Consider the following 27,915-nt stretch of genomic DNA (forward strand, 5'->3'; position numbering starts at 1 on the left):
TTGGTGTGGTTGTTGTTTTGTGTGTATTTCTTTGTATATGTGTGCGTGCATGCTGTGTTTTTTCCTTTCTGCTCCTACTTTTCAATTCAGTTTATATAGCATCAAATCACAGCAGTCGCATCAAGGTGCTTTATATTGTAGGTAAAGACCCTACAATAATACAGAGAAAACCCAACAGTCAAAACATCCCCCTATGAGCAGCACTTGGTGACAGTGAGAAGGAAAAACTCCCTTTAACAGGAAGAAACCTCCAGCAGAACCAGGCTCAGGGAGGGGGGGTCACTGGGGTGAGGGAAGAGAGACAGGACAAAATTTTCCTGAATTGGACCTGGGCAGCTGTTCAGGCCCTAGTAAGGCTGCCTATGAGGGATGCAGAAACAGTACAAACTCAATCAGACTCAGTAGAGCTGAATCGAAGTGGATTACATCTGGAGTAGTGTCTGTTCTGTGTGGCGGAGTAGAACCAAATTTGGATGATTGGATTTCTGAGACGTCACCAGAAAACTGTAAGTCTGTCAGCAAATAGTTATGACGGCCTGAACCTAAACAATTGCAGTATTTGGAGTTTGGCTCCCAGACGGCCTTGGATGCTGTCTGTCTAAATCATCTCCTGGAGATGTTTGTAAACAGATGCTCTTCACCCCCACCCCCCCGCCCCATGTTGTGACCTGTATGAACTGGTATCCTGGCAACCAAGCCTGACTGTACCATCTTATCATGAACATCATCATGACCTGCTGGTCTGGAAGCTGATTGGCCATCACAGCATCCTGCTCGTCTCCGCTGGCAGCCCCTCCCCTACCCACCCTAGTGCTCTCCAGGCTTTAAATGTGCTGCTGCTTTGCTGAGGTGTTTTTGGAACCTCATAAGGTGTTCATAATGAACACAGTACCAGATGATTTTTTTGAACCTACCTATCCCAGTGTATCTCTTTCTGTTTTCCTGCTAAAGGTAGCGCCGGTAAAACAGCTGCATGACCTCAGACACCTGCCCCCCCCTGTTTGTCTCTGTGTTTGTATTTGGGAAGGAAAAACTCCCTTTTAACAGGAAGAAACCTCCAGCAGAACCAGGCTCGGGGAGGGGGGGTCATCTTGAGTTGAATTTGAATTGATAGGCAGTTGCTGTCAGTCTGCTGTGCAGCAAAACTTCTAGAAAGAAAGTAACCACAGATTATTTTTCTCCTTTAGTTTTCTCACCATCAAGTATCAAGAGTTCATGTTGAGGGACTACTAGTGTGACCAACATAGCATTTTTAGCCTTCACCCTTCAGCAGGGTCAGAAAGTAAATGGACTAGTTCTTAAATAGCGCTTTTCTCCTCTGTCTGAGCACTCAAAGCGCTTATACAACATAATAAAAGCACAAAGTTAAATTACAACTTAGAATACATTTTGACCCCTTTAGCAATACAAAAATACTGCATCACATGTAATGGCATTGGGTGAATGGCTAAGCTGTAAGTGTGGCCTATAGTCCTTCTGTGGAAACTATAATGCACACACCACAGACTGTTGCAACACACCTCATTTCAAACTGCCTTAAAAGATTATGTTACACCCATTTCAAGATAATATGGTCAGGGAAAAGGGGGTCTTCACTTCTGCAGATCCAAATACTCGTAGAGGCAGTGCAGGCAGAAACCACTGCAGACTTGATGCAGTGGTTCTCAGTTTTTCCTCAAACATACCTAATCCTCAACTGAATAGCCTAAGTTTAATTTGAATAACACCAAACTCATTAAAATTTCTTTCACTTTTCTTCAGTAATTTCTGTAGTCATAAAAAGTTAAAGTTGACCCGTCTCTCCTCATGTCCTATAACATTCCCTGTGAAATCAAGTGCAAAATACATTACAGGGCCAGAAGGCAGTGCGAGTCAGCTGCTAATTGGAAGGTTGGTGGTTCAGTACCTGGCTGCTCATGTCTGCATGCCAAAGTATCTTTGGGCAAGATACCGAAGCCTGAATTATTCTCTCGTGTTCATCTGAGTGTGAATGTCAGCTAGAAAGCACTTAGGGCTAGAAAAAGTGAACGAAGACATGTACAAAGCACACTGAGTGCTCGAGTAGAAAAGTGCTATATATTGAAGGAATTTAAATAACATGAGTGTGTGCTGTTTAAGCCTTTAGGTTTCTGCGTGTTTGTTTATCCAACAGGAATGACAAACGACGGAATAAGGAGTCCAATTATTAAATTTAATAAAACCATTTCAAACAGTTTACAGATGAATCTGGGTCAGACTGCATGCCATGCCCCTGTGCGATGACATGTAGTCACAGCTTATCAGTCTTGGTTACATCATTATACAATACAGAATGTGGAAAACAGAGAATTTCAACAGCAGGGTGACCTCGAAGTGTCCATTTCTATCATTGTGTAGTCTTCATCAGTGTGGCTCATTGTACAGTCAGAACACAAAGTTCATGATGACACAAAATATTATAAGCTTCTGTATTTTTAATCGTTATGTTATTCTTCCTGTGTGAGACAAATTTCTAAGTGTACATAAGGTAAGAGGACACATATACCATGAAACTCATTTCCTTCAATATGGAGAGGTCCATTTACCATCATATTGCTTTTTTGGCTTGATTAATTGCTGATTGTTTCTCTTTGCATTGTTTGTCACTTTGAGAATTGTAAAGGTTAATCAGTGTCTTTGCTGACTAAGATTACAGACTTTATTTTTCAGAACATATGAAGTAAAACAGATACAGCAAGGTGGTACCATATTTCACTCATTTAAGACAGAGAAGGTGATGTAACACATTTAGTTGGTCTGACCTGTTGGAATCTTTGAACATACAAGCATCTCTCTGCTTTCAAAGTCATTGTTCAAAAGAAAATACTATATATATATATATTGAAAGAAGGGCTCAAAAGGAGCATCTGTGAACATCCACCTTCTTCTTCCACTTATTCTTTTCAGGGTCACAGAACCCTGTAAGACGCAGGGTTCACCGAGAGACAGACAACCATTCACACGCACACCTGTGGGCAGTTTAGAATGACCAGCTAACCTAACCCCACTAACTGCATGTCTTTGGACTGTGGGAGGAAACTGGAGTGCCCAGAGAGAACCCATGCAGACACGGGGAGTCCAGGGCAGATGGGGGATTTGAACCAGGACCTTCTTGCTGTGGGGCAACAGTGAACATGTTTTTGCTTGATCATAGGGGGTCCTTTTGACTGTTGGGTTTTCTCTGTATTATTGTAGGATCTTTACGCACAATACAAAGCACCTTGAGGCGACTGTTTGTTGTGACTTGGTGCTATATAAATAAAATTGAATTGAATGTTTTTTGTTTGTTTTTGTGTTAGTAATTGCTTAATAAATCCTACATGTTTTGCATTGTTGATTGCATTAGCCTAATGCTAACAGCCTAATGTTTGTGGAAAAGAAGATGCAGATCGGTGTTTGTTTGTGGCTGTTCTTTGTTCTTCGCAGATCATTTTCTGGCTGCTGCCAGTAGTCACTGATACAGTCTGCAACATGGACGCCATCAACATTACATTAACTGTACGAAACAGTAACAGATCCTACCAATGATCTTCTCACAGCCTCTGACAGTGGACTCATCTCTGTTCTTGTCCTGTTGGACCTCAGTGCAGCTTTGATACTGTTGACCAGAACATTTTATTACAGAGATTAGAGCATACTATAGGTATTAAAGGTACTGCACTGCAGTGGTTTGAATCATATTTATCTAACAGATTCATGTAAATGGGGAGTCTGCCTTTGAATTACAGAATTATTACCAAAAAAAAAAAAAAACTAATGACACTGGCCTGGACAAAAATGATGGTACATGTAAGAGTCCAGAAGTCCAGATCAGAGTTGACCTCCAAGGTCAGAACACACCATCCATTGCTGTTTGAGGCAAGGCTTAATGGAAGACTGAGGAGGACACCCCTGCTGACAGCAAATCATAAAAAAAAGAGAGACTGCAATTTGCTAAAATGCTTAATGACACAAAACCTCTGGGAGAACGTCCTTTGGACAGATGAGACAAAGCTGGAGCTGTGAGCTCTGTGTTCACAGATGCACCAATGAAGCATACAAAGAAGAGAAGACTGTACTTACTGTGAAACATGGAGGAGGCTCGCTGATGTTCTGCTGCTGCTTTGTTGTAACGGGCGTCTTGAATCTGTGCAGGTACGATGAAATGTGAAGACCATCGAGGCATTCTGGAGCAAAATGTGCTGCCCGGAAAGCCGCCTCAGTCCTCCAACAGGATCATAACCCAAACACACTCAGCTAAAAACACCAGAAACAGCTCAGCACAAAACCCTGGAGCGCTCTGAAGCTGTGGAAGCAGCTGAAGCATGCAGGCTGGAGAGGGCACCCTTCAAACAGTTTGCTCACAGGGAGGAGCCAAAATACCTGTCGACAGGTGCAGAAGTCTCATTGAGTTATAGAAATCACTTTGCAGTGATTGCCTCAAACGATACAACAAAATATTAAGTTAAGAGTGCCAACCTTTTTGTCCAGGTCACTTTCATTAGTTTGTTTCTTAAAATAATTCTGTTGAACTGTAATTCAAAAGCAATGGCTGACTTTCTGGCCCTGATATTGCTCATCAGTATAGCAGGGTTAGGGGACCTCAGCAGTCTCTCCTGCTTTGGTGACTGCTTCTCTGCCATGTCTAATTGGATGTCTTCAAATTTTCTTCATCTCAATCCTGTCAAAACCGAGGTTCTTGTGTTCGTCCCAGGAGGTCAGTCATTACATCGGCCTCTTCTCCAGCAATATAAGGTCATTAGTGAAGATCTTTGGTGTTATTTTTAACAAGCATTTGAAATTTGAATCTTACATCTCAAATCTCATCCAGTTTTCTTTCTAAGAAACACAAAAATCAAACCTTTTCTGTCATCCAATCATTCGGAGCATTTAGTACACACTCATTTTCTACCACCTTGATTATTGTAATTCACTCTTCACAGTCATCTCTCAGTCCTGCCTAACCCATCTTCAGTTAGTCCAGAGTGCAGCAGCAGGCTGCTAACAGATACTAGCTGCTGCCCACGTGTCACATCGACTCTTGCTGCCGTCGCTGGGTTCCAGTTTCAGAATCCATTTTAGAATTTTTGACATACAAACATATGCTTGGTAAGGCCCGGGCATCTTATTTTAAAACCAGAGGTGATCACGCTTTTGAGGCCTAAATTTGAATAGAATTTCTCAGCCAATCAGGTCAGCTGAATGAGCGGTTTGTTTTAAATGACTGCTGAAAGGTTTATAGGTTAGCGTGCTCCCATTATTTTTGGCCGTTGGCATATAATGAGTGCATTTTGGAATAACTGTAAGACTGTTTGTTTACCTGTCTGTCTGTGTGCTGGAAGGAACATTTTAAACATGGAGCATTTTTAATGTGTGGTTTTTTTTCATATGTGAAGCACAACTTCTATGGAAGAACAACTAAAGGGAAAGTTAAAAAGCACTTAGCTTAGTTAACATGCCCTGAGGGCAACTACTCTGGAGTTGCCCTCAGGGAGAGGCGGTGGGCTGGGGGTGTAATTCTTGTATCCCCTCAGCTTGTTGCTTGTATGTTGTTGTTTTTACCGGTGAATGAGAGGGTTGCTGAAGCAAAAACTGGGGTATGGGAGGAGTTAGGTGAAGCCATGGGAAAAGGCTTTTGGATGAGTGGAGTTTAAGTATCTCGGGTCTTGTTCAGGACTGAGGGAAGAGGGAGCAGTAGACTGACAGACAGGTTGGGGCTGTGGCTGCAGTGATGCAGACGCTGCACTGGTCCGTTGTAGTGAAGAGAGAAATGAGCGTAAGAGTGAAGCTGTTGATTTACTGGTTGATCTACATCTCACTCATCTCACCCATAGTTACAAGATTGTGGATACAAGCGGCAGAAATCAGCTCCCTGTGATGGGTGGCTGAACTCTCCCTTAGATATAAGGTGAAGATTACAGGTAATTGAGAGGGGCTTAGAATACAGCTCATACTTCTCCTAATTGAAAGGACCCAGATGAGGTATTTCAAGCATCTGACTAGGATGCCTCCTGGGTGCCTCTTGGATGAGGTGTTCTGGGCATGTCCTACTGGAAGGAGGCCCAAAGATAGACCCAGGAAATGCTGGAGAGATTATATCTCTAGACTGGTCTGAGAACACCTAGGTGTTCCACAGATAAGCTGGCTGGGGAGAGGGAAGTCTGGGTTTCTCTGCTTAGGCCCGACCCCAAATAAGTGGAAGAAGATGGATGGATGGATGCTGAAGCACTTTGTACCTGTGCCTTTAAAAAAAGTGCTAGACAAATAAAGTTATTATTATTATTAGCTTCTTTGATTCAGCCTTTTTGGGCATATATTGGCACTAAATATGGCACCATTGAACTGTCAGGAATGTAAAAGTAATAAAAGCTGTTAATGTAATGTGATTTGCAAATCTGAAATGGGACATGAAATTCATTCTCCTAACGTCTCCCTGTGCCTTCACTACTTTCTACATTGCTGCATAAAGAACAAATGGCAGACTGACACTAAACACTGGCATACTGAAAGAGCTTTAAGGTATACAAACATCCAGTAAAGATAGATTTATTATAAATAGAACTAATAACTGTATTCATTATCTATGAATAATGAAGTGTTCGGTAGTAACACAGATTCCCATTTGTTTTGTCTCACTGTCTATCAGAGTGCCCTCTTTGGACAGTTTTCCCTCATAAAGGCAAACACTGTGTGAAAAAGAGCAAGAGTGTGAATATACATTTCCAGGAATAACGTGACAACACAACACAGCGATCTGATTAAATAAGTGTTGAAACTTAAATAATTTATTTACCACTACAGGATCACAACAGCTTTTCCAAGTTTCTAAAGTAAAAGTTTTCTGTTGGCAGAGAAAAGAAAAAAACTGATGAGACTCCAAAAAACTGACACACCAGCCGAGGTGCTCAGTGGGATTCGTTTTGCAGTACTTGTAGGTTGAAGGTTATATCTATACTTCACTAACACTTTTTAGGAGCTCTCATTACGTGATTGCTAACTGCGTTTCCTCAAAAATAGCATCATCACCACCACTTACAAAGACGTCTCCTTCCTCTGAACCCTGACCTTTCAGCTGTATGTAGACCAAATGTGTAGGTGTGCTAAGTGCATACAAATGCAATAGCACATGCAGTTCTTATACTTATGAAATGTCATCACTTCTTTATGTGGACAGCCTCTAATTGTTCAGTATCAGTCACTGCTAAGCATATTATACAGGATATAGAGAACAAATCTGTTAAGTTAATCAAGACAGAAGGCACCTGTACATTAAAATAATAATTCTGACTTATTACAAATTGCTCCAAGGTCTGTATAAACATTGTACTTATTATGGTTTCAACATAGAAAAAATATAGATCCACTTCAGATATGTTCAGAGACAAAAACATTAAAACAAAAACAAACATTTTCATTCACATAAATGTTCAATTGGAAACGATCTGTTGACTGCATTAAAATGAGCTCATAATGGCATGAGAAAATCATAAACCGGGACAAGGATGAGACTATTCATTAACCAGTTTCCTCACTGATGCAGCACAGGCATTATGACAACATCATAAAATATCACATGAAATATCACAAAGAATCCCTCATGATAGACAAGATACAGTAAATACAGTAGGACAAAACGGGTCTAACTGAGAAGGCTGCAGCATAAAGGATGAGGTGGTTGCTCCATCTCTAATTTAGAGAATCAAGAGAGAGATAAAAAAAAAGACTCATTACTGTTCTTATTTTTGTAGAAAATTATTATTTAATTCATTAGTTCATGTACTTTTAGCCAAAACATATAGTGTGCTCCAAAGGAGGTCCAGTCACAAGGCTACAGCACCAACAGTGGAGAGAGCAGCATGTCCAGGTATTATGCCTCACCTCTTTTTGGGTGAACACTCTGATTTGACGAGCAGTAAAGACTTCATAGTCCCATATCACCCCAACAGAGCACTTCACTCTCAGACTGCTGGCTTACTTGTGGTTCCTAGGATACTTAAGAGTAGAATGGGAGGCAGAGCCTTCAGCTTTCAGGCGCCTCTTCTGTGGAACCAGCTTCCAGCTTGGATTCAGGAGACAGACACCCTCTCTATTTTTAAGATTAGGCTTAAAACTTTCCTTTATGATCAAGCTTATAGTTAGGGCTGGATCAGGTGACCCTGAACCCTCCCTTAGTTATGCTGCTATAGACCTAGTCTGCTGGGGGGTTCACATAATGCACTGTTTCTCATTCACCTTATTTACTTTGTTTATACTCCACTCTGCATTTAATCATTAATTGTTATTAATCTCTGGCTCTCTTCCACAGCATGTCTTTTCTCTCCCCTCACAGCAGATGACCCCCCCCTCCCTGAACCTGGTTCTGATGGAGGTTTCTTCCTGTTAAAGGGAGTTTTTCCTTCCCACTGTCACCAAGTGCTGCTCATAGGGGGTCGTTTTGACTGTTGGGTTTTCTCTGTATTATTGTAGGGTCTTTACCCACAATACAAAGCACCTTGAGGCGACAGTTTGTTGTGATTTGGCGCTATATAAATAAAATTGAATTGAATTGAATTAAACCAAAATTCCAAGATTTGCCTCACTGGTCATACACACACATATATATATATATATATATATATATATATATATGTGTATATATTTTATACTATTTAAAGTGGTAAACAATTATGTCATGTTGTTGATGATTCTCTATCAACAAAAGGTCCTACAGGTGACATTATGACATAAACTCCCACCTTATTAAATCTCAGGTCTCATGTTTTACATTGTTGCTGTTCTGGCGGTCTCTCAGATGTCATGTAACTGTAATTTCTGTAATAGAAGTTTTGTAAGCTACCTAGCACCCTGCCACTATTCCACTCTGCTGTGCTTATTTTCTGAATAGTTGTGCATTCACTCTAGCCTCCTACATCTTTATATTAGCACTCGTGATGGAAATGCACTTTTCTAGTGTCCTCTGTAAGCCTGGTTCTAATGGAGAACCCTTCCTTTTAAAGGGAGTTCTTCCTCTACTACACTATAAAGTTGTGGTTGTGGTACTTCAGCATCTAGCTATCTCAGCTGTAGATGAATGATTATAAACTGAGCAACACTTCCAAAGTAGGACACAAATCCCAACAACAGTCGCCTCGCAGCACTGAAGGAATTCTGAATGGAACTTCATGGGAGAATTTTGCAACAGCAAAGATGGTGTTTGAAGTGTAACTTACAGAGGGAAAAGATTTAAAAGCCTTATCTGTGGGCAGAGGCAGCAGAGCTTTTAGTGATTTTGATGAGATTTGGCTGGATATTGTCTACAGACAAGGTTATTTAAACAACAGAGGGAAGCATTAATTTGAATTCAGCTTGCTAAATTCCACCTTTAAACTAGCTTTATGTTGGCTGTGGGTTGGAAATCAGCCATGATACTGTAGAAATGATATGGCTAAATGCACAAAGAGCAGTATCAAAGGTCAGCTGACCCTGACCACAAAGAAAATCTACTTGAGCTCACAAAAGAAAATATGTGACTTATTTCTAATGCAGTCTTTCCTCCACACGCCCCACCTGCCAAATATCTTTTTAAATATACATTTTAATCCGAGTATATCATCCAGTCAGTTAAACTTGTAATTAACTTATATTAATCCGATCAGTTAAGCAGCAGAGCGGGTCATTAATCAGCGTCAGCAGCAGTTTCCTGCAGTCCTTCCAGCAGCCACTGGTGTGAACGTCTGACCAAAAAATCAGACACAGGCTTCATGAGGGTGGCCCGAGGACGTCCTCTAGTGGGCGCTGTGCTCGCTGCCAAGCACCATGGAGCCCGACTGGCATTTGCCATAGAATAGCAGAATTGGCAGGTCCACCACTGGAGCCCTGTGCCTTCACAGATGAGAGCCGGTGGCCCCCATGATCTCCTGACCTAAATCCAATAGAACACCTTTGGGACATTGTGTTTTGATCCATCTGATGCTGCCAGGCTGCGCCTCAGACTGTCCACGAGCTCAGTGATGCCCTGGTCCAGATCCCAGGTCACCATCATCATCTCATTAGGAGCTCCCACATTGTCAGGCATGCATACAAGCACGTGGGGTCATACAAGCTACTGAGTGTTTTGTTCTAGCCTGCTGTAAACTTTTTTCACTTTGATTTTCGGGGTGAATTCAGCCTGTTGTTCCTAATTCAGTACCCAGACCATATCAGTATGATTATATCAGCAGCAGGATTATTTTCCAATCGAGACCCGATGTGTTTTCAAAGTGTTCCTGTTTGATCAGTGTGAAAATGAACCAGCTGTGAATGAGCTGTGTGGGATCATCTTGACAGAGAATGGAACAAAAGGCACCCCACAGCCAAAGAACGTCCTTCCTGAAGATCACTTATAAAACAAATAGAAAGCTGCCCGAGAGCTTTCAGGCTGTGTTGAAGAATGAAGGTCATACCAAAATCAGTTCTTTCATCATATACTGTATTATGTACAGGTTTCCCATTATTCCAGCAAAATATAAACAGGGTGGCTGTGGCTCAGGAGGTAGGGCAGGCCACCTACTAATTGGAAGGTTGGCAGTTCGATTCCTGGCTGCATACCAAAGTATCCTTGGGCAAGCTACGGAACCCCAAGTTGCTCTCTGACACAAGTTTTGTAGTGTGAATGTCAGACATCAGGCACTAAACTTAATTTCATATGGAAGTGAATGTAAACATGTTGTATAAGCACTCTGAGCGCTCCGTCACAGGAGAAAGGTGCTGCATAACAACAAGCCCATTTACCGTAAATGGTGACTCAAGACTTCTGCACAGCACTGTAAGTCTGACAGTGGTTTGGAAGATAATGGAACATGATGATTTAAATTCCTCTTTGAATATTTTCACCACTGACAGTCAAATCAGTGAACATCTGTCTGCTCCAGCTGTGCATGACTGGACTGATATTCAGATCTTTCGAACAGCGGCCCAGTAAATATGTTTGGTAGTTAAAGGCTGCATTTCCTCTTACAGTGTTAACAACACATAGTGCCTTTCAGCAGCACACATTTATGTGTGGTTAGTGTTAGTCAGTGGTTTGGTGCTCCTGTGATGTCACTCCAGGGCAGGTGTGTATGAGGCTGGGAGAGTACGCTGACGGTCTGCCTAATACAAAAACTGGACTACATCACTGTTGTTGCCTCATGTACTGTTTTCTTTTGGAAACTGAAGAAATGTTGAAGCACTCATCTTCAGCCAAAGCTGGTATGGATGCTGTGATGGCAGTTAGATTTCCAGTGACTTCAGTTTTCCCCACCGTATAATCCAAGTCTGATGAACTCATGTAGCTGCATATTTCAACAGTTTTAACATGAAAATCCCTCCCTGAGGTTCTGCTGGAGGTTTCTTCCTGTTAAAGGGAGTTTTTCCTTCCCACTGTCACCAAGTGCTGCTCATAGGGGGTCGTTCTGACTGTTGGGTTTCCTCTGTATTATTGTAGGGTCTTTACCCACAATATAAAGCACCTTGAGGTGACTGTTTGTTGTGATTTGGCGCTATATAAATAAAATTGAATTGAAATAAACAATGGGACTCTGTGTAGCTCTGAAAATTTGCCAGCATTTAAAGTGTAACACTGACAGGCACACTGTTTTTACTAATAAATACAGTTGACTGCAAACTCTCACCTGGTGTGTGACATATTTTCTTTTGTCTCCATCTGCTCCAACAAAGCAGACACTCAGTTAAACAGGATGTTTTCAGTGTTTGAGTATCTGAATGTGAAATGAAGAAACACTGCATACTAAAACATGTCCTGCTCCACCTACTTTTTGGGATTATGAAGGAAGATTATCTTAAACATACGATATTTTGCAGCTGTGTTCTTGCTGACCGTTAGTAAGAATGTAGGTTTAAAGTACTTTTGCACTGGCTTCTCTTTTCAGACCAAACTATTATAAATCACAACTTACCTCAGAGTGAGCTGACACATAGAATTATAATAACATATTTTTAATAATACATTACATTGTTATTATTTATTGACAAGCTGACTTTAATGAAGTTGAGCCCTGAGCTCCATCACAAGAAAGGACATTTTTGTTTTATTCTCACTTCGATCTTTTTGGGAAACTCAGAAATATTTCTTTTGTCAACCTTTTTTTTTTTTTTTTGTTAGTTTCTGATTTCATAATTATACATAGACTATGATCTCTAATTATTAAGTAACTAACTTGGCAACATGTAACCTGTTAATGATGAAAACACATTATTACTTGTCATTACATGTGAACAGATTTCTCTGTTTCAGAAATTTGGACATTATAAATAAACATGTAAATGTATTTTTTAACAGCATAGAAATATACAAACTTGGGATCATAAATAAACATTATTTAGAATCTAAACTCTGGGCTGTTTAAAGGGGCCAGTTGCCAGTTCATCTAAATTCCAAAAGCTGACAATTTTCATGAAAATAATTTAAAAAAAAAAACCTCTGAAGGGAAACTATTTATCCATTACAGCTGCACCAAAGACCAAGCATAATGGAAATGTGCCAAATTCTGATGTTTAAGTGTTAAAATGAAGCCACTGCAGATTAGCATGCTGTTTGATCTGTGATCTGCAAACTGCTGTTAACATGGACATATTTAGCTACACCAATCGTTTGTTTCGCCACTTCATTTGGAGCGAAGTAAACATTATTATCAGTTTCCATTAGGTTGGGTGAAGTTGCAGTTGTGAAAAGACAGGATGCTTTACAAAGTAAAACCACTGATTCACCCTGCAAGGACAATTATGTAACATTTTGTTTCTTATGAAAGTCACACTGTCTGACCAATGAAAATGTAGTATGATTAACCAACCAATTGAAAAACTACAGTCCTACTGTCTAAAAACCATGAAGCCTGTACAAAATGATAGGAGCGTTTCATTTTAACTGTTGGTTTCTTATCCACGACACCTTCAGTGTAACAACTTCTTCCAGGGAGAAAAGTTAACTTCATAATATATAATTGGATGCATGAAATGTTGATTACAAGTACTGCATTTGTGATACTTCACAAACAAACGTAATCTGGCAGAAAATATATTTCAAAAGATACTGGAGCATGCATTTTATCTGTAGTTTTTATCAAACGTGGCTTGGTAAATGGGGCTTGTTAAAACCTGATAAAGCTAAAAATAAATATATATACAAAATGTTAACTTCATAAAATTTTAGCACCATCCTGTAACTTAAGCAATTAAATGTTATTACAAATATCTCTATGATTGTAAATTGTTTTCTTACCTTTGAAAGAAATGTTTTATAATATAAATGACAACCAACTAAAAAATTAATACTATTGCCATAATAAACCAGAAATACTCTTTTCAACTCCAACATAATATCATATTCCCTCTTATGACGGTTTAATCAAAATCAATGTTTTCCATACATAAACTACAAAATGGAGTAGATATTATATATTAGCACTGCAAGGTTACTGCATTGCTGATTGGACATTACAAAATCTTAAATATCAGATCAATGAAAACTTCAGAAAAGTACTCAAGGAATCAAATAAATAATGATGAATAAGATTGTGATATTGTGCCTGTTATAACTGTTTAAGGGTGAGGTGATGGAAAGCGAAGTGTTGGGTAGGCATGGAGTGGATCTACTTTTTTAAGTACTTATTTCACATATATACACATATCACTTACACTTCCAGTGTTCGCCTTATTCTCATGTGTAGGTGCTACATGGTGAATTCAGAATGCAAGAGAGACCCTATCTTCACCAAAGCCCTGCCTGTGTCCCTGTACGCATTTGTAGCTACTTTACGTGGAATTTTAAATGCTTTTTATACCACTGATTCACATTTTTCTCCTGCTGTTATTGTCAAATGTGTTTTGCCAGCTGAAATTTGATGTCACACTCAACATTAGACAGTGCAAATGTGATCTGCTTGGCAGGAATTTAATAGCCTAACTGACTGCTTAAATGTTTTGTTTTTTTTAATTTAAAACACTATTGGGTTTTAACAAAACCCCTAGAAGTGGATGAAGAAGACCCAGTAAAATAAATGAACTGTAAATACTAGACTCAGTGATTTCTTTATTGAGGAAAATAATCCAATATTACATATCTGTAAGGGAGAAAACTATGTCAACTTCTATTAATCATTATTTCCGTTGGATTTAAGTCTTTTGCTTGGCCAGTCCAAAACATTATCTTTAGTCTTCCTTGTGTTCTTGGGGTTGTCAGCTTCCTGTATGATCCGCGTTCTTGTGAAATTTAATTTATGGACAGAGTGGAATGTTGGAATATTATGGCCCAAACTGGCTCCCCTGCAGAACCACAGGCCCACTTTGAGAAACATGTTACACAGATGGGAAGGGAATTGCTTTGGTTCTTGCAGCTTAGTTGTTCAATGTTCTCATGGTGGACTCACCATTAAACAGTGTGAGAAGGATGGATAAGTTGCTTATTAGTTACTCTAGGTTCCTTTGCCCCTTCCCACACTGTTACACACCTCACTCTTAGAGTGATTTTGTTTAGTGATCTTTCTTAGGAAGGATAACAATGATCTTGAATTTCATTCATTTGTACATATTCTCTCCCTCTGCTGGGATGCAGACTCGTTAGAGATTATTCTGTAATCTGTTTTCAGCCTAATGAGCATCAACTCTTTCTGAGGCTCTCAAAAGTTTCCTTTGTTTGTGCCACGATTCACTTCTGTGTTGTGAAAATTCGTCTCTGACAGACCTCGATTCTTAAAATAAATCCGACTACACGCTCAGACCCAGTGGTCCTCCCTCTGAATGAAAAAAAACACCTGACTCTAATTTAAGCTACAAATTGACTACTAACCCTAAAGGTTCACATGCTTTTATTCATCATGGATATGTAATATTGGATTATTTTTTTCTCAAGAACCCCCCCCCAAAGTTTCATATTTTTATTTGATTTTTTTTTCTTTGAGTTATTTTCATCACTGTTGATGATGCATGTGAAAATCTGATGTTTTAGGTGATATTTATACAGTAATTTAGAAAATCTGAAAAGGTTCACTGTAAATGCAGCTATGGGAAAGCTTCAAGCTGCAAAGACACCAAGGTAATACAGGGGAACAGCACCAAAAAATAACTACACTCCCCTCCAGACTCAGATGATGGAAACACTGGCAATAAAAAGCTGTGTTGATGTTGGTTAGCCAGCAGCTCTTAATGCCTGGAATTCCAGGCACTGAACAACAAATTTCAGGCAAAACTACAACCTGGACTATTGAGGTCATAATGAAAACCTCTGCACACAAGCCCATTTTACTTGAAAACCTGTTGCAATACAGAAATACAACAATTGTGGTTTTGGTGCACTATATGAACAAAAGAACTGATCAGTGGTGACATGCTAGTATAGTACCATGCTCGCACTCATTGACCCATTCATTCACAAATGTTTTAAAGGCAGACCTCATGGCTAGGTGCTTTATTTTGAAACCTGTAGCAATGGGACTAAAAACACCTGAATTTAAAGTTCAAGAGGTATGACCCAATATTTTGTCCATATAGTGTATCAAACTCAAGTTTTTGGTATTATCACTGCACTGGTCCTGTATGTTGAGTATGCACTGAACTGGCACCAAATTGTTCCTCTTATTCTCTGATACACCGTTCCTGGCCATGCCTGTGTGAAAATACTGCCATAGGAATAATAGTAAATAGGTACAGTGGCACTTTGACTGTATGTAAACAAACTCCATTCTGTTTGTATGAGACTGTTTACATGAAAACACAAGAAAGTGTATTTGTTGTAAGGATTTCTAGCTGCACTTGCAAGACTTGACCTTCATATTTGAGAGATGTTCTATTCTGGGGGTCTTGCCGATGTAGTACAGGATGGTAAGAGGCTCCAGGTCTTGGGAGACACAGCAGGGGGATGCCGATGCTTCAGGGTTGATGGTGTTATACAGACCTAACACCTGGAATATATATATATATATATATATATATATATTAGAACCATACCATAAAAAAATATCTGATACAGTGCAGTACAATTGCATTCATGTTAAGGTTTACAGTGTAGCCTTTCAAACTTGCTCATTCAGTACCTTGGAATGCTGGGTGTCCGCACTCCACAGATAGGGACAGGCTCCAGCACAGAAGTTGGCCTCGTAGCCCTTGGGCTCATGGATCCACCTCCAGCCCAGGTCCTTCTTAAAATCAATGTAGAGTGATCGCAAGCAGCAGTTATCCTGAACATTTCTAGAAAGTCATAAAAGAGAGAGAAGAATCACAGTGAAGCAGGAATTTTCTGGCTAATGGTGTGTACAGTCTACTAAAGGTCACAGATGGAGAAGTGAAGACTGGTTTTTATATAGCACTTAAAGTGCTTTATACAACATATTCATACAAGCACCTTTTTTCTTCTACATCTAAGTGCTTTCTATCCAACATTCACACTCTAATGAATACAACAGGAGCAACACAGGGTTCAGTATCTTGCCCAACAATACTTTGGCATGCAGACTGGAGCAGCCAGGGATTGAACTATCCCCTAACCATCTGATTAGTAGTTGACCTGCTCTACCTTCTGAGCTACAGCCATCCTGAGAAGAGTCTTGCAATCCAAGCCTCTCTGAACTTATTACTGATAATCACTGACCCATGCATGGCGAATATACAGTGAAACAGATCAGCCAGCAAGTTGCCCAGCATAATGATTGCTTATATATTTATACCAGTTGGATGTCAACTTGGTGGTATTTTCTGTCTGCTGCCAACCACCAGTGCCTTAGTATTCCTCTTTGTTTTGGCTTAACTATGCTTAATCAAACATCTAGGACAGGGATCCTCAAATCCAGGCCTGGAGAGCCAGTGTCCTGCAGGTTTTAGATGTGTTCCTGATTCAACATGCAGTCAAGTTCTCCAGAGTCCTGCTAATGACTTCTGTATTTGACTCAGGTGTGTTGAAGCAGAGACACATCTAAAACCTGCAGGACACCGGCCCTCCAGGCCTGGATTTGAGGATCCCTGATCTAGGAGGTCTGTTGAAACTGTTAAACAAGCAAAGTTTTGCTTGTTTAACAGCTTCTTAAAAAGCCATCACTGACCCAGCTGTCTTAGCTAATTATAGGCCAATCTCCAACCTTCCTTTTCTTTCATCACAGTACAGAAACAGCATTAGTGAAGGTTACAAATGATCTTCTTACAGCCTCTGACAGTGGACTCATCTCTGTGCTTGTCCTGTTGGACCTCAGTGCAGCTTTGATACTGTTGACTATAACATTTTATTACAGAGATTAGAGCATACTATAGGTATTAAAGGTACTGCACTGCAGTGGTTTGAATCATATTGATCTAATAGACTCCAATTTGTTCATGTAAATGGGGAGTCTTCTTCACACACTAAGGTTAATTATGGAGTTCCACAGGGTTCTGTGCTAGGACCAATTTTATTTACATTATACATGCTTCCCTTAGGCAGTATTATTAGAAAGCACTGCATCAATTTTCATTGTTATGCAGACGATACTCAGCTTTACCTATCAATGAAGCCAGATGACGCACATCAATTAATTAAACTGCAGGAATGTCTTAAAGACATTAAGGCCTAGATGACCTCTAATTTCCTGCTTCTAAATTCAGATCAAACTGAAGTTCTTGTACTCGGCCCCACAAATCTTAGAAACATGGTGTCTAACCAGATACTTACTCTGGATGGCATTACTTTAGCCTCCAGTAACACTGTGAGAAATCTTGGAGTCATTTTTGACCAGGATATGTCCTTCAATGCACATATTAAACAAATATGTAGGACTGATTTTTTACATTTGTGCAATATTTCTAAAATTAGAAACATCCTTTCTCAGAGTGATGCTGAAAAGCTCATTCATACCTTACAATTTATTTACCTTACAATATAAAGCATTTTGAGGCAACTGATGTTGCGATTTGGTACTCTATAAATAAAATTGTATTGAACTGAACTGAACTTCTAATGCAGATTTACAAATGTATTCATGGTGATAAGAACAAAATAGGTTGTGTACATCTTTCATAAATATTGTAATTTTGTGTACACGTTTTTTTGTGTAGGGTAATAATGTTTTCACACACATATTATTAAATGAAACCTATTAGCTGCAGTGAAATTTTATTTACCTGCCTTGAGGAAACCGTTTGTTGTGATTTGGTGCTAGATAAACAAAAATGGACTGAATTGAACATTTCACTTATGACTTCTGTTTTCTCTGCTGCAGAGAAATTGGAAGCAGAACAAATGTAAACCAGACTAATCAACCATTCCAGTTATGCTATATCTTTGGAACTCTGCCCCTAGCTGACAGTACAATACAAGTCATGTAGATATGATTATGCAAAGCTCTGTGTAGCACCTAATAACTACCATTACAGTATGACGCTGAGTGCTGTAAGTGTTGCTCAGCTCCAACTCTTTTGAATACTCTGTAAATCTCATAAGAATTACATTTGAAAAGCTGCAGATATGTAACATTTAGTTTGATTCCTCATTTCTGAAAATCTCTACAACAGATGAGGACAGTGCAAAGAAGTATGAGTGTAGATTTCAGACTAGTACTTGGAGCAGTAGGCAGCATCAAGAGCTCTCTTCGTTCGATGGTTTTTATGTTGGGACTGGGACTCCAGTCGGTATGAAGGTAGTAGCATGAGGAGAAGATGTGGACCCCGAGCATTTTGCTGCCAGTTCTTAAACACCTTCAGGTCATGACCATGGATTAAGCTGTCATCAATACCTGGAAACATTACAGAAAGATCAATAAGCTGCACTGCTAAGGCTGTTAACAATAGAAAACCTAATTAATTGTCAAAAAAGTACTGTTATGTACTTTTTTATCCTTTAGACAGTTCACCTACTAAACTTGATGATAACACAATAACAAAATCACTGGAGCAGAATCACTAGTTCTTTTATCATCTCCTGACATTAGATACTTTACAGTTGTGTGTTATTTCTAACGTCTTATTTCTAAGTGTCTTGATGAACTAAAAGCTTAAAGGGGCTCTAAACTTGCTGAATTTTAATGGAAAAAAACCCAGAGGTGATTGTTTTTGGTCCTGGTGTCACTGGTGGGTCTCCTCCTGTGGACGTGGGCCCATTATCACTATATGTAAAGCCCATTGTCACAAACTTCGGTTTTATGATGGATATAATTTTAAGTTGGAGGGTCAGATCAGTGCAATGGTGAAATCTAGCTTCTTTCACCTGAAACAACTCGTGAAGATAAACAACAGTCTGTCGAAAGATCACTTTAAAGCAGTGATCCGTGCCTTTATTACAACTTGGCTGGATTACTGTAATTCTTTATAGGTTGGTGTTAGCCGGTCCTCTCTGTCTTGTCTTCAGCTGGTCCAATATGCTGCTGCACGGCTTTTAACTGGAACATTATGTTACATTACTCCTGTTTTATCCTCACTGCACTGGCTGCCTGTCCATTGTAGAGTTCATTTTAAAATTCTTTTACTTGTTTTTAAGTCCTTAAATGGCCTCGCCCTCTCTGAGTTGCTGCACTTGCACTCCCCTCCTGATCACTCAGATCAGCTGACCAACTGCTCCTGGATGTACCGAGGACACAGCCGAGGCTCAGGGGGACAGAGCCATTACACATTAGACGGGCCTCTTCACTGGCCATTTTTAAATCCACTTAGCTTTCATGATGTTGATTTTAATTATTTATTTTATTTTATAGTTTTGGTCCCCTTTAACTGTGCTTTTATTTTGTGTTGTAATTTTATTTCTAACTACTGATTTTCTCTGGTGGTGTTTTTGCTCCCATGTTCAGCACTTTGGTCAGTGGTTACTGCTTTGAAAGTGCTTTATAAATAAAGTACCAACATTTTTACACTTTTTTATTGATAAGGTTGCCGCTATAAGGGCCCTCATCCCGGCCCCTGTCTCTGACCCTTCTGCCTCTGTCCCATGTTCTGCTGTTTTTAACCAGTTTGAGCCTGTGACTCTGGCGTTCTTAGAGGATGTGGTTCATCATATTAAGCCCTCAGGTTCTCCCTGTGATGTTGCTCCCCCTCAAATTTTTTAAAGAGGTTTTTCCTAGTATAGGACAGGCAGTCCTTGCCATCATTAATAGCAGTAATGGTAAATGGTAAATGGACTAGCTCTTATATAGCGCTTTTCTACTCAGTCAGAGCACTCAAAGCGCTTACACAACATGTTTACATTTACCCATGCACTCACATTCATACAAGCACTTCCATGTTTATACTAAGCTAAGTGCTTTAATTAACTAGCATTCACACACATTCATACTCCGACAGGATGGTCGGAGAGCAACTTGGGGTTAAGTATCTTGCCCAAGGATACATTGGCATGTAGCCTGGAGTAGCCAGGAATCGAACCACTGACCTTCCGATCAGTAGGTGACCTGCTCTACCTACTGAGCTACAGCCACCCCAAAGCAGTCTGTCTTCCGGTGTGGTCCCTGTAAACTTTAAACATTCTGTTGTGCAACCTTTAATTAAGAAATCTGGCCTTGATCAATCTGTACTTGCTAACTTTAGGCCCATCTCTAAGCTGCCTTTTATTTCTAAAATTTTAGAGAAGATTGTTTACACTCAGTTGAAGTCTATTTTTGAAAAACATGATATTTCGGAGGTTTTCCAATCTGGATTTAAAGCCCTCGATAGTACAGAATCAGCACTGTTAAGGGTCTTTAACGATATTCTCCTGGCATCTGATTCTGGTGACTATGTAGTTCTTGTTCTGCTTGATTTAAGTGCGGCTTTTGATACAGTTGACCGTGATATTTTAATATCCCGTTTACAGTATCTTCTGGGTATTCGCGGCACTGCTCTGGAATGCTCTAAATCTTATTTAGCAGGCAGAACTATCTCAGTTAGCTTTGCTGGCTCTGATTCCTCCTCTGCCCCCCTTTTATGTGGGGTTCCACAGGGCTCACAACTTACAAGATGGCGCCGGTGAGGTCAGCAGCCGTCGTACCTGCTCCTACGCTTTGTTTGTATATATTAGGTTTAGCTCTAATTTTGGACTTTATAATTCCGCCTGCTCTGTGTCATATCACGTATGACAGACAGACTCTTTTTAATATCAGAATACAGCACTCTGGCTGTATTCTGACACCTTTTTCTCCCGACCCGACTTGGCCTCAGGACATTCTGCGTTTCCAGTGGGCCAGCTCAAACAAAGGACGGCGCGGAGCACCCAGGTCACGGACAAGGCCCCGAGGGAAAAGAGCCGGCGTAAGAGAGAGGCTGAGGCGTAGAGCGCACCAAACGCCACTGCCGAGCATCCTGTTGGCTAATGTCCAGTCACTGGATAACAAGCTGGAGGAACTCAGGGCCAGGATACAGTTTCAGAGGGACATAAGGGACTGCAACATCATCTGTCTCACGGAGACATGGCTGACCCCCCTCATACCGGACCACGCCGTACAGCCGTCGGAGTTCTTCAGTGTTCATCGCACGGACAGAACGAGTGAGTCTGGAAAATCAAGAGGAGGAGGTGTGTGCCTAATGATTAATAACAACTGGTGTGACAGTAGGAATGTTGTCCCTCTGAAACAATCATGTTCGCCTAACCTGGAGCTCCTAACCCTGAAATGCCGTCCCCACTACCTGCCCCGCGAGTTCACTTCGGTCATCTTCAGCGCCGTCTATATTCCACCTCAGGCGGACACAAACACTGCACTATCCGAGCTACATGAGGCTATTTCCACCTATCAGGCTAACCAGCGTGATGCGGCTCTCATCGTAGCCGGGGACTTTAACAGTGCAAACTTGAAAAAGCTGATACCGGAGTTTATTCAACACATCGACTGCCCCACCAGAGGAGAGAGGACCCTAGACCACTGCTACTCTCCATTCAAAGATGGCTACAAAGCAAAGCCTCTTCCGCCTTTTGGGAAGTCTGACCACACCTCTGTACTTCTCATGCCGAAATACAAACAACGGCTCAGGCAGGAACCCCCTGCTGTGAGAGAAGTGACACGGTGGTCTGATCAAACAGAGGCCGCTCTGCAGGGTGCGTTGGATTCAACCGACTGGGACATGTTTCGCAGCAGCGCGGGCGGAGACATCGAGGAGTTTACGGAAACTGTTGTGGGATTTATTGTGAAAGTTGTTGATGACACTTCACTTAGGAGGACCATCAGGACTTTTCCCAACCAGAAGCCGTGGGTGGATAAATCTGTCCGTGACGCCCTGAGGTCCCGCACCGCTGCCTACAACTCCGGCCTCGCCTCTGGGAACATGGAGGACTACAAGGTTGCATCATACAACGTCCGCAGAGCGGTGAAAGAGGCTAAACATCGCTACGGCCGCAGACTGGAACAGCAACTACAACAGTCTGACCCCAGGGGACTGTGGCAGGGACTACGCACCATCACGGACTACAAAGCACCACACACACACCCGGTGAGTGCCGACGCTTCTCTGGCTGATGAACTCAACATCTTCTTTGCGCGCTTTGAGTCGGGAAGCCGACAGCCCGCTGCGCTCCCGGCCGGAGGGGCGGAGACACTCACTGTGACGGAGCGCGACGTGAGGAGGGCGTTTAGACGTGTAACCACCAGGAAAGCGGCTGGACCAGACGGTATTAGTGGACGTGTCCTTAAGACCTGCGCTGACCAGCTGGCACCTGTGTTTACACTGATATTCAACCTCTCACTGAAACTGTGTGTGATTCCCACCTGCTTTAAAAAGTCCATCATAGTCCCTGTCCCAAAGAAACCACACCCCAGCAGCCCCAATGACTTCAGGCCCATAGCGCTCACCTCTGTGGTGATGAAGTGTTTTGAGAGACTCATCAAGACATTCATCACCTCCTCACTGCCCACCACCCTCGACCCACTACAGTTTGCATACCGGCCAGACAGATCCACAGATGACGCCATATCCTTCCTCCTCCACAAGACCCTTTCACACATAGACACTGGTAAGGGGAACTATGTGAGAGTGCTGTTTGTAGATTACAGCTCAGCATTCAACACCATAGTTCCCTCCAGGCTGGTCTCTAAGCTGCTGGACCTGGGCCTGGGCCCATCCCTGTGCAGGTGGGTTCACAGCTTCCTGACCAGCAGACCACAGGTGGTACGAGTGGGTCACCTCACCTCATCCTCCCTCACCCTCAACACTGGATCCCCCCAAGGCTGTGTGCTCAGCCCTCTGCTGTACTCACTGTACACCCATGACTGCGAGGCCACGTCAGAGTCCAACGTCATCATCAAGTTTGCTGACGACACTGCTGTTGTGGGACTAATCTCTCACAATGAGGAGACAGCCTACAGGAGAGAGGTCTCCCGCCTGGAGAACTGGTGCCAGGAGAACCACCTCCTGCTCAACGTCAGCAAAACAAAGGAACTGATCGTGGACTTCAGCAGGAAGCAGCAGAGGGACTACCATCCACTTGTCATCAGTGGTGCTGAGGTGGAAAGAGTGGACACTTTCAAATACCTGGGAGTGACCATCTCACAGGACCTGTCCTGGACTCATCACATAAACATCACTGTGAAGAAGGCCAGACAGCGTCTCTACCTCCTCAGGCGGCTGAGAGACTTCAAGCTCCCACTCAAGGTGCTCAGGAACTTTTACACCTGCACCATCGAGAGCATCATGCGTGGGAGCATCACCACCTGGATGGGAAACTGCACCAAGCAGGACTTCATGGCCCTAAAAAGGGTGGTTCGTTCAGCTGAACGGACCATCAGAACCACCCTCCCCAACCTGCAGGACATTTACACCAAGCAGTGCAGGCTGAGGGCCATGAAGATCCTAAAACAGCCCAGCCACCCCGGACACTCTCTCTTCTCCCTGCTCCCATCAGGCCGGCGTTACCGCTGCCTGAGGGCTAAGACTGAAAGGTTGAAGAAGAGTTTTTACCCACAAGCCATCCGTCTGCTCAACTCTGAGCCCTAACTGGACCATTATTGCACAATGTAAATATTATAATTTATAATCTATAATTCCACGTAAAAGTGTGTATAGTGTATAGTATATAGAGTATAGTGTGAATTACTTTATTCTTCTTATTTATTTGTGTGTGTATATATATATGGTTGCAGGTACAAAATACATTTCACTGTGCATTGTACTGTGTATAACTGTGCATGTGACAAATAAACACTATCTTAATCTTAATCTTAAAATCAGTTTTGGGACCCTTGCTTTTTTCACTTTATCTGCTTCCACTGGGATCCATTCTTGGAAAACATGGAATCGCCTTTCACTGCTACGCTGATGATAGCCAAATCTATGTGCCATTAAAGAAGGAGGATGGATTCCAAATTAAATCTCTCCTTGCATGTCTTGATGACATTAAAGCTTGGATGGCCCTAAATTTTCTATATTTTAATGAAAAGAAGACTGAAGTGTTGGTGCTTAGACCCAGTAGCTCTTGTGACCCTCCGCCCCAGGTTGACTTGAGCCCTTTGGCCTCATATGTTAAGCCCATAATTACAAATCTGGGCTTTATCATGGACAGCGATTTTAAATTGGACAAACAAATCAGTGCAGTGGTGAAGTCTAGCTTCTTTCACTTAAGGCAACTGACAAAGGTAAAACCTATCCTTTCTAGGCAGCATTTAGAAACAGTGATACATGCCTTTATTACATCTCGGCTTGATTACTGTAACACACTTTATGTTGGAGTCAGTTAGTCTTCTCTTTCACGTCTCCAGTTGGTTCAAAATGCCGCTGCACGTCTCCTGACTGGAACACGTAAAAGTCAGCAAATCACACCTGTCCTGGCTTCACTCCACTGGCTGCCTGTGCACTTTAGAATCCATTTTAAGGTCCTTGTATTTGTTTTTAAATCCTTAAATGGCCTTGCTCCACCTTAGCTCTCTGAACTGCTTTGTCCCTACACTCCTGTCTGAGATCTCAGGTCATCTGATCAGATGCTCTTACGTATACAGAGATCTAAGCGGAAGTTCAGAGGGGACCGAGCTTTTTCAGTTGTTGCTCCTAAGTTGTGGAATGAATTGCCTTTGCACGTTAGACAATCGCCTTCACTGTCTATTTTTAAAACTCATCTTAAAACATATTTATACTCTCTGGCCTTCGACCCAGCATGAGACATTGATCTTATCTATTTTAACATTTTACATTCTTTCTTTCTTTCTTTATTTTTAATTGTTTGCTTTCTTCTCTTTATATTTTTATTTATTTGGTGTACAGCACTTTGTATTTGCTGTGGCTTTTTTAAAGTGCTTGATAAATAAAGCTTGATGATGATGATTGAAGATGACCACCCATTAATATGAATGGATGAGTGTGTCCAAATTTTTGACTGGTACTGTACATGGTACTGGTACTGTACATGTACACACCCTGGACACTCCTTGTTTCAGCTACTGCCATCAGGCAGACGTTTCAGGACAATGAAGGCCAGAACAAACAGACTGAGGAACAGCTTTTATGCCAGGGCTATCATTGAACTGAACTCTGTGTGGTTTGGACAGTGATGTGGGGTGGTAGTGCTGACTGTGTGCGTGCGTTGGTGTGTGTATCAGGGCTAGATTCGTCTTAATTTACTATTGTGCACTGTATTTTAGTAATCATTTTTATCACTCATATTTTTATTATTTTATTATTTATTGTCTGAGGCACCTAGAAAGGAATGCATTTTAAATTTCGTTGTGCAACTTCTGTGTACAATGACAATAAAGATTCTGATTCTGATTCTGATGTTTCAGATCATCAAACAAATTTTAATTTTAGACAAAAATAACCAGAATAAACAAAAAAATGCGGTTTTAAATGATGATTTCCTTTATTAAAGGAAAAAGCTATCCAAGCCAACCTAACCCAGTGAGAAAAATTAACTGTCCCCCAAATCTAATAACTGGTTGTGCCACTCTTGGCAACAAGAACTGCAATCAAGTGTTGTCAATAACTGTCAGGAAGTGTTTTACATCACTGTGGAGGGATTTTGTCCCACTCTTTTTTGCAGATTTTTAACAATTCTGCCACACAGGAGGGTTTTTAAGCCTGAAAGGCCATGTCAGTGCATTTCAATCAGATTTCAATCCAGACTTTCAATAAGACCACTCCAAAATCTTTTTTTCTTTTGAGTCATTCAGAGGTGGACTTCCTGGTATATTTGGGATAATTGTCCTGCTGCATAACCTAAGTGTGTTCGAGCTGTTGGCTTCAGTTTCACCTTAAATCCCTCATGCAACATTTTTCAAATAACCTGCAAATCGTGCTTCCAGCTCCTCACTCTTATTAGGAATAATGTAGTTATTTGATGGTACAAAAGTGCAGCATGGGCAGTGCAGACTGATCTTGAATCCACTGTTTCGGTCTATAGAGAAACAAAAGTAAGGACAACTTAATTAAAAATGTAACAAAGAGTAAACAATGTGGAACATGCAACACTGATGGGAGAGATGTGCACTCACCCCTGTGGTTCAGCCATTCACTAACTGCTTCTGTAACATCAAACGATAGCCACTCCCCCTCTGTTTGTGTTTGTATCACCTTGCTGTCAATATACCGCTGTGTTGGTGATGTGAGGTCTTTGTGTCCTAAAATCTGTTGATAAAGTAAAAGAATATGCAGACAAAGTTGTCCAGATTGAGAGCTGAATATTTATTTTTTACTCATTTATATATTTGATCAAAACAGAAGCATCAAATACCTGTATTAATAGTAAAACTGTATTAAAAATAATTATAAGATTATTTTGTACCCTTGTAGTACTGTCCAAGAAGTCCTACATTGACAAAAAAAATGTCTAATCTGTAAATCAGGGATCCTCAAATCCAGGCCTCGAGGGCCGGTGTCCTGCAGCTTTTAGATGTGTCCCTGATCCAACACACCGGAATCAAATGGCTGAATTATCTCCTCAGTATACAGGCAAGTTCTCCAGAGTCCTGCTAATGACTTCTATGTGTGACTCAGGTGTGTTGGATCAGGGACACAGGTGGCTGTAGCTCAGTAGGTAGAGCAGGTCACCTATTGATCGGAAGGTCAGCGGTTCGATTCCTGGCTACTCCAGGTTACATGCCAATGTATCCTTGGGCAAGATACTTAACCCCAAGTTGCTCTCCGACCGTCCTGTTGGAGTATGAATGTGTGTGAATGTTAGCTAATTAAAAGCACTTAGCTTACTAAACATGGAAGTGCTTGTATGAATGGGAGTGCATGGGTGAATGTAAAACATGTTGTATAAGCGCTTTGAGTGCTCTGACTGAGTAGAAAAGCGCTATATAAGAACTAGTCCATTTACCATCTAAAAGCTGCAGGACACCGGCCCTCGAGGCCTGGATTTGAGGATCCCTGCTTTCTACATTTACAGCAGGGACACTCATGCAATGATGCACGAGTGTCTCTTGAGTTGCTACCTCAGTGGCTGAAAGTGGTTAGAATTAGACATCTACAATACTTTGTTATGGTTGTGGCCATGGATGAAAAATGATTTAACTGTTGAGAAACAATATCTAAATCAGGGGTCTTCAACTCCAGGCCTCGAGAGCCGGTGTCCTGCAGGTTTTAGATGTGTCTCTGCTTCAACAAACCTGAGTCAAATACAGAAGTCCTTAACAGGACTCTGGAGAACTTGACTGCAGACTGAGGAGGTGATTCAGCCATTTGATTCAGGTGTGCTGGATCAGGGACGCATCTAAAACCTGCAGGACACTGGACCTCGAGGCCTGGAGTTGAAGAGCCCTGATCTAAATGATCACCTGAGTTTTACATCAGATACAATCAACCATACAACCAAAATTATCCACTTATCCTGTTCAAGGTCACGGGGGGTGGAGCCTATCCCAGCTGACATAGGGCAAGAGGCAGGGTACACCTGTACAGGTCGCCAGCCTGTCGCAGGGCTAACAGGGAGACAGACAGCCACTCACAGCTACGGGCAATTTAGAGTGACGAATTAACCTAACCCACTACCTGCATGTCTTCGAACCGTGGGAGGAAACCCACACAGACACGGGGAGAACATGCAAAGTCCACACAGCG

The 27,915-nt window shown here is 41.4% G+C and overlaps 1 protein-coding gene across 1 annotated transcript in view; it reads right to left on the reverse strand.

Annotated features, from left to right (window-relative positions):
- Positions 1-11,851: 11,851 nt before the first annotated feature.
- tgfb2 (transforming growth factor, beta 2) overlaps positions 11,852-27,915 on the reverse strand; it is a 59,626-nt gene continuing 43,562 nt past the window's right edge. Inside the window, exons 3-7 of the mRNA XM_030724726.1 lie at positions 26,346-26,478; positions 26,138-26,248; positions 18,533-18,707; positions 16,044-16,197; positions 11,852-15,911 (exon numbers count right to left, since the gene is read on the reverse strand). Of these exons, the coding sequence (XP_030580586.1) occupies positions 15,753-15,911; positions 16,044-16,197; positions 18,533-18,707; positions 26,138-26,248; positions 26,346-26,478 (732 nt within the window). The 3' untranslated portion in view covers positions 11,852-15,752. The remainder of the gene's footprint in view (positions 15,912-16,043; positions 16,198-18,532; positions 18,708-26,137; positions 26,249-26,345; positions 26,479-27,915) is intronic.

The sequence above is a fragment of the Archocentrus centrarchus genome, unplaced genomic scaffold (genome assembly GCF_007364275.1).
Source record: "Archocentrus centrarchus isolate MPI-CPG fArcCen1 unplaced genomic scaffold, fArcCen1 scaffold_40_ctg1, whole genome shotgun sequence".
NCBI lineage: Eukaryota > Metazoa > Chordata > Actinopteri > Cichliformes > Cichlidae > Archocentrus > Archocentrus centrarchus.